This window comes from Silene latifolia, chromosome 10, assembly GCF_048544455.1.
Source record: "Silene latifolia isolate original U9 population chromosome 10, ASM4854445v1, whole genome shotgun sequence".
Taxonomy (NCBI): Eukaryota; Viridiplantae; Streptophyta; class Magnoliopsida; order Caryophyllales; family Caryophyllaceae; genus Silene; species Silene latifolia.
The window spans coordinates 24,727,533-24,735,393 of NC_133535.1; the positions used below are offsets into that span (position 1 = coordinate 24,727,533).

The 7,861-nt window shown below is 38.0% G+C and overlaps 1 protein-coding gene across 1 annotated transcript; it reads right to left on the reverse strand.

Annotated features, from left to right (window-relative positions):
* Positions 1-347: 347 nt before the first annotated feature.
* On the reverse strand, positions 348-2,573 carry LOC141607299 (protein FAR1-RELATED SEQUENCE 5-like). Its single transcript, XM_074426653.1, has 3 exons — positions 2,465-2,573; positions 1,070-1,367; positions 348-876 (listed from the first exon to the last, which is right to left on the reverse strand). Exons 1-3 carry the CDS (start codon positions 2,571-2,573, stop codon positions 348-350), a joined length of 936 nt encoding a protein of 311 aa, XP_074282754.1.
* Between the last annotated feature and the right edge of the window lie 5,288 nt (positions 2,574-7,861).

Sequence of the window (7,861 nt, forward strand, 5' to 3'; positions counted from 1 at the left end):
GGACTACCGAAGATCTAAACAAGAGACAGAAAAAGGGCGAAAAAAGAGGTGGTTTTGGATGTGGGTTCGTTGAAAAAAATCCTTTAATTGTCTCAAGTGTAAGTAATTTTTAGGAATCAATTAGACTGAACAGCAATGATTTAATTCTTCTTCAGTATGACATCTTCTCAAGATAAGAATACGAGCTTTTGTAATAAGAGTACGAGCTATTGTAATAAGAATACGAGCTATTGTAAGTACCTATTCCAACAATGATTTAATTCTTCTTCAGTATGACATCTTTTAAAGATACGACTGAACAACTTGTTAAAACCAAGGCTCTCTTTTAATCGTCCAAGATGAGCAGCTCAATTCTTGAACAAATGCCACACGCATAATCTATGCTTTAAATGTGGAAAACACTCTTTAATAGCATTTGACATTGCTTTAAATTGATCCGTCATAATTGTTTTGGGCTGAATACCTCCCATTGACTTCAAGAAAGTACCATACAACCACTCAAACGACTCAGTGCGCTCATTCAACATAAACCCTACGCCGAACAAACAAATTCGAGTATGATTGTTAATCCCAACAAATGGCGCACAAATCATATCGTATTTATTCGTACAATAGGTTCCATCATTTCCAAGAAGCTCATAATAAGCTTCATAATCCTGCCTCATTATCTTATCCCTAAAAAATACACTTACTAAAGCATTATTCTCATCCAACTCGAAATCGTAATAAAAATCCTCCTCACTTGCGGCCCTCTGCTTCAAAATATTTATAAGAGTGTTACAATCTGTAACATCAAACTTCTTTTTCCCTGCCTTTTTTATAGCAGTCGCAGCATCACCATACTCAAAACCAACTATAGCAGAACCCCCCCGCCTCCTTTGCCAATGACCTCATCCCATCAGCTAAACGGATACCACTGCTTCGCAAATGCAAAAGGTATTTAACTGAAATAGAATCAACCTTTCTGTGACATCTTAAATGGTGAACTTCATTAGGGTGACAAAACTCGTGATTATGAATCATATCATGTCGTACACACTCATATTTACCATCAATAATTTTAAAATACACCATTGCCTTACAATGAGTCCTCCGATCCAACTTTGTATACTTTTTACCCACAACTCCCTTCTTGGCCTTATTACCCTGTTTAAAACAATAAAACTCTCTCCCAATAACATCACCTTGGTTAGTTTTCCTCAAATTAGAATGTCTGATACCAAAGCACTTAATAAATGAATATCTACGATAAGCTTCATAAGCATCATTCTCTGAATCAAATTTAAGTCCAATCAATTCTGATTGTTCAACTTCAACCCATGCATCTTTGGTACCTAGAAGCATATCAAATACACATTCAACCCATGCTACAAATATTAAACCAGATTTGTAAGAGTTCAAGTAAAAATAATACGAGAACACAATTTAAGCGATTAAAAATACGAGCTATTACTAAAAGAACAGAAGCTTTAAAATACCATCACATAAGAATACGAGCTATTGTAACAAGAATACGAGCTAATGTAAAAAATAATACGAGAACACGAGCTAATTAAAACACTTCTCGAGCTTAAAATACTGTGATTTTGACCCTAATTTATAGGTGCTTGAAAAGCTAAATTAGTAAGGATAAGGCAGATAAATTCTTTCGATGGTTGATTTGCTTAGAAAATGACCTGTGTTTTACGATCAAGTTGAGTTCAAAGAATCAACTTTTGAGCAATTATTTAAGTTAGATAATTACCGAGTTAGTTAAGTTGGATAATTACTGAGTTTTTGATGTTTAATTAAAGTGTAATATAGATTGGGTTAGTAAGAATATATTCCTGATTTACATGTGGAATTGTCGATGCAAGCTGATTAGATGGAGAATACGAGCTTTTATAAATAGAACACGAGCTTAAAATACAAGCACATAAGAATACGAGCTATTGTAATACGAATACGAGCTAATGTTAAATAATGCGAGAACACAAATTAAACGCTTAAAAATACGAGCTTTTATAAATAGAACACGAGCTTAAATACAAGCACATAAGAATACGAGCTATTGTAATAAGAATACGAGCTAAGGTTAAAATAATACGAGAACACAAATTAAGCGCTTAAAAATATGAGCTTTTATAAATAGAACACGAGCTTAAAATACAAGCACATAAGAATACGAGCTATCGTAATAAGAATACGAGCTAATGTTAAAATAATACGAGAACACGAGCTAATTGAGACACTTATCGATCTTAACGTATTAAACCAGACTTGTAAGACGCTAAAGTTTGATAACATATTAACCGCTTAAAAATACGAGCTATTACTAAAAGAACACGAGCTTAAAAAAACAAGCACATAAGAATACGACTTACTAAGATAAAAATACGAGCTATTGTTAAAACAATACAATAACACAAATTAATCGCTTAAAAATAAGAGCTTTTATAAAAAGATTACGAGCTTAAAAATTTACCTTGACAGGGAGACGTAATATCTATTTGTCTTTCCAACATCATTGAATCAGAGGTAAATGTTTCAATTTCCATTAAAGTTTCATGCTCCTTCGAAGTTCCATGTTCCATTGATGACTATACAATTGAAGTTTCATCCGCCATTGATGATAAAAATTTACTAAATCCTTACCGATTTTGATTGAAGGAAGAGAGATATAATGGTTGATATAACAATTTTAGAGAGAAGATTATTCATTTACTAGAGATGGAGGAAAGATGGGGAGGAGTTAGAAAAATGTGGAAGCAGTTAGAGAGAGAAGGGGGATTATTAAGATTACGTTACTCTTGTTTCTCTTTTTTTTTTTTTTTTGTCAAAAGTAATTGAAAAATACTAAATTACCCCTGGATGTACAATAGCATTGTACATCCAGTTGTATAGTCTTGGAACTGATTTACTACTTATAAATGAGTTGGTCGTTGGTCATTTTATACAATAAAACCGTCTTGAAACAATAATTATTGTACAAAGTATAATGCATGTTAACTTGGATTGCTTAAAAACATATGATTGCTACTTCATTATCAATTATCATCTCTACGTCAAAAATAATTACAAAGCTATAACATCAAAATCATCAACCGCATTATCACTACCGACGTTTTTCTTAGCCTCATCCCCCAATTCTCCAACTTGTTCCTTTTGATTTTCATCTATAACATAAATATGCCTAGAGCTACTATTATGAATGCTTAATAAAAAAAGATTAACGAAAAACACGATCCACATATACTTGGAACTAATCCCGAACAATCTTTGTGTTATAACGGAGGTAAGAAAGATAAATAAAGAACGTGAAAAAGACAACAGATTTACGTGGTTCACTAACAATTTGTTAGCTACGTCCACCGGCAGAAGGGAAGAATATTATTGATCTTGAGGATTACAGATTTCAGAGTATACTCGTTAGAGTATTTAGATTTCAGACGACTCAGATTTTTGACAGATTTCTGAATGAATAAAACAGACAGCTTATGAGAGTTTATATAGTACTCTCATAACAGATATTTTCCTTAACAGAATTAGGAAACCCTAATAGATATATGAAACCTTATAGCAATTTCTAAACAGACAAGGAAACTAAATAATAGTTTCCTAAACAAATAAGGAAACTAAATCAGATGCGGAATTCAGAACAGATTCAAGACATATTCTAACACTTTGGGCAATACACACCGAATTTGCAACAATGTACTTGAAAAACCCGAAATCAACAGCCCGGCCCCCGACCCATTGGAGTGCAGGTCTGGGCGCCGGCCCCACCTTAAAAAGCTCGCCAACACAAAATCCTCCTAGCGTCCAACTTAGTACGGCCACAAGACCAATCGACGTCTTATGAATGTTGATTATTGCAAAAATGGCCCATGCGTATAGAAACACGGCAATTCCAATAAGCATGTATTTGCTGACCTGGATGAATACTAAAATGTTAGTCAACGTTGACTTTGTTCGACAAAAATAAAACCAAAATGATTGGATTATATGTTTACCTGAATGAAATCGTAATCATAATCAGCGACGAGATCGTAATCCCATGTTTTTTCGAGTGGCTCATCTATTGGGATTCCCCACAAATGGGCGTACGCGGTCGATCGCAAAAGAGGACAGATGGTTACTAAGGGAACTAAGACTAAACATAGTGAAGAAACAGAGAATGCTACTTGAAGTTTCCATTGTTTATCATCACGTAAGGTTACAAAAATAGACCAAAACCAAAGAGAGAAGCATAAGATTGAAAGAATGTTTAAGGTTATAGCAAATGTGGTTAGACGACTCATTATTTATTCTAATCTACTTCCAAAATTAGAAAACGAGTATGATAAATATAGAATGATAACTAAAATGGATTTACGATTAAGTTTTTTTTTTTTTTTTTTTTTTTTCAAGTAAGTTGTTGAGATTTAAACTTTAGACCTATTCTTGGGTTGTTATTATTTTACCATCCATGATTTTATTAGTTATGACTATTACCATTTTATTATTAAGATTATGAATTTATGATATTTCCGGATAAATGCAAATCTTTAAAACATACCCAAAATATATTAAGTACGATTTTCACGACTACTTTAGTCAACTTAAGTGTTATCTTGAAGATCAACTTAATAAATTTACTATGAAACATTTGTGTATTTAGTTATTCCTTGTGAATTCAAACCTTACTGGTACTCCGTACTGTTTTGGTAAAAATTTACCGATTCCGAATTAATTATATGAGTGATAATGATTAATCTAATGCCAATTACGGTTTGGATGCAATAATGACAATGAACGAAGAAAAGACAAAAATGAAAGAAAATGACACTGAGGATTTTTGGTGACGCGGAAAACCCGGTGTGGGAACAACCGCGGGGGGAGTCGGAATCCCACCACCTTTGCACTATAATCGAGATTGAATACGCAAGTAAGGAAATACAATGATTATTTTTGCTAACGAATTATTGCCAAGTGTAGACGGGAATTTTGAGAAGTGTTGTGTTGTTCTTGCTGAAGTTCGGATGCCCCCTTGAATGTGAGATGATCCCTCTTTTTATAGTTGTTGGTGCTAGGTTAAATTTTGTGAACTCCTTCCCTGCTTCGCTCCCCGGAATTTTGGGTCATTACCATGAAAATAGGTGGTAGTTGCTGAAATAGTCAAGGCCCACTCTTTCCTTTTTGCACGTGAGTTATTAACACAATTATGTGTTTTGCTATCCTGATCTTGTGGCCTTCAATTTGCCAAGGTGTGTTTGTTTGCTTTTTAATCCATGGTCCACACTTTGCCACCTCATCAATCCCTTCTTTCCTTTATCATCCAATAGCTGTGTGCCACGTCACCAACTCTTTGCCATTATTTCTGCCAGTGAAATGGTGCCACGTCACGGGTGATAAAACTCAATTTTTATCCCTAACAATTGCCCCTAATTTTCCTTCTCAGCATCAAGATGAGGAGGGAAATTAGTCTTTCTGGTTCTGGATGCTATGTCGTCTGATATGTAGCTCTACTTCTGCTTTATTTGTTGTATTGTTGCTGCTGATTGACTTGTTGTACTGCTGCTGCTGTTTCTTGACTTCTCACCTTCTTCCAGGATCTGCTAAGCCTAAGGCTACACTTGCTGCGGTTCTGGCTCTGAGGGAGAAGAAACGTGCTGAGATGCCTCCAAGTCAGTCGAGAAGAGAAAAGCTTGCCCTGCCTCCGCTTCTGGCATCCGTGCAAAAAGGAGATCTGCCTCTGGTTCAACCAAGGGGAGAGTTCCCATTGAGGTCACTCCTCTTGCTACGAAACCTCTTATTCCTGGATATGTTCCACCTCGTGGCTTTACCTCTGCTTCTACGCATCCTCTGCTTCTGAATCCAACCCTGCTTCTGAGTCCAACCCTGTTTCCGAGTCTTCTGTCTCTGCGTCCCCTGCTCCTGGGGGTCCCTCCAAAGTAGGACTCAGATTCCCAAGAGATTTTGGCTGGTTAAGATCTACACGAGACCCGAGTCTGCTTGGTCGGATCTTTGTTTCCTGCTCCCCAGGTCTGTTTGAGAAGAGAAAGGCGGATCCTGTTCTCGCATATGGATCCGGCGCGAAAGAGGGCCTACTCCCGATTTGGCCACGAGTCCTTCTCATTGAGATTACTCCAATTGCAACCATGCCCCCAACCCGTGGGCTGCTCCACCATTTGGGTGTGTTTACGCTTCGGAAATGCTTCGTTTTACGGATATACTCGGCATCTTGTTCTCCTCGCTGCTGAGTTTCCCTGGAGCTTTTGGCAAGTTCAGATTCTCGAGAGATTTAAGTTTCTATGATGTTGAGGGTCGCACTTTTGATGCTGAGATTCGCCTCTCACAGGCTCTGGATACTGAAGCTTCTCTAGCCTTCAAGGTGCAGGTGCTGGAATTTGGAAGCAGAAGAGAGAAAGCTGGCTGCAGAATTTCCTGTGGGTCTGAACCTGGACATGCTATCTGGTCTGGAGGGGGAAGGTGCTCCTGTTGACGCGCCAGATGCTGAGGAAGAAGTGACTTCTGCTGCTCCTGGTATTCGAACTACTGCCTTTGAGTTCGTTCCTGTTTCTGGGTCTAACTCTGCATCTGGATCCCACGCTGCTGGTGAATGATAGATCCAGCTCATGGATGCTAGGTCCAGCCTCCTCCTTAGTCTACTGTTCTGCGTCTGGTCGGCATAGGTGATTCTGGTACTGAGAACCTCTGGCAAAACTTGCTTGCACAGTTTATATGCAGCTGGTACCTGAGAAATGTTAGTAATACAACCTAGGTGTATGCGATGAGCTTCTAATGCATGATCTAGCGATCTAACCAATGTAGACACGTTATGAACTTATATGTCGGGAATGCAATGTTTATCAATGTGTCGTGAGAATGATCACGTTTGAGTGTGCGTTGCGAGTGTCGCAGGTGGTCTATCGTTTGCTTTGTATCTTGCCGTTTCTGGCGTACTTTTGATTTGTGCATGCACGTCGTTTGTTTGGTCATCGCTGTTTGGATGCTGGCTAAGGGGTCTAGTACGCCCACTCGTTCAGAGGAGCCAGGCTTGCGTGGGTGCTAATGCATCGCGGGAGGCCGGTTGTCCCAGTTGTACGTGCTTAGCCACGGACACACGCCTTCTGTAGTGAATATAGACCCTGCCAGATTAGTTTGCATTTTTATTCACTTGGCCATTTATTTGAAAGATATTTATAAAAAGGAACTTCTTCACTTAAAATATTAAAGTGGTTTACTAATTTGAAAAACTTTCAAAATCAGGAAATATCAGGGTCAGAATACATATAGGGTCTTTTCAGAACCAGAAAATGTTGAGATTGAAATACGTGCAGGAAATTTTCAGAACCAGAAAATGTTGAACTTAAAATATATGCAGGGCATTTTCAGAACCAGAAAATGTTGAACTTAAAATATATGCATAAAATTTTCAGAACCAGAAAATGTTAAATTCAGAATAGATGCAAAAAGTTTTCAGAACCATAAAAATATTCAGAGCCAGAGAATATTCAAAGCAAAATCTAGAACCTGGTCGAGTCATCTGGTAGACGAGTACCCGATTCTTGACCATGCTTTGGTGGGCGACATGTGCGTGCCTCGACGACAAAGCGCCGCACCTTTTTGCAAATTCTACAGCATCTTTGCGCACTGTGGGCTAAACGTATCTCTACCTTAGTACTTTATTGGACAGGCTCCTGCCCTCTGCATGGTTTCCACATTCTCCACTGTGGAGAGCATGCAAAACAGCCTGAGACTCTTCCCGATCCAGGCATCTGAGGTAGGGTCCAACGAGGGATTTCCTCCTTTTTATCTGTTGGCGGTGTGTCATTCTGCGGCCGGTCCAGTGCGGTTTCCTCCAATCTGGAGTATCTTCTTCACTTCGTGCTGCACAACA

What these genes read in the sequence shown, in the direction of transcription:
- LOC141607299 (XM_074426653.1), bottom strand. Translation starts at nt 2,573, where the DNA reads ATGGAACATGGAACTTCGAAGGAGCATGAAACTTTAATGGAAATTGAA. An exon ending in TATTACGTCTCCCTGTCAAG is followed by an intron (nt 1,368 to 2,464) that starts GTAAATTTTTAA and finishes TAATATTTGTAG; the next exon opens with CATGGGTTGAATGTGTATTT. An exon ending in ACTCATTGTAAGGCAATGGT is followed by an intron (nt 877 to 1,069) that starts GTATTTTAAAAT and finishes TCATTGGCAAAG; the next exon opens with GAGGCGGGGGGGTTCTGCTA.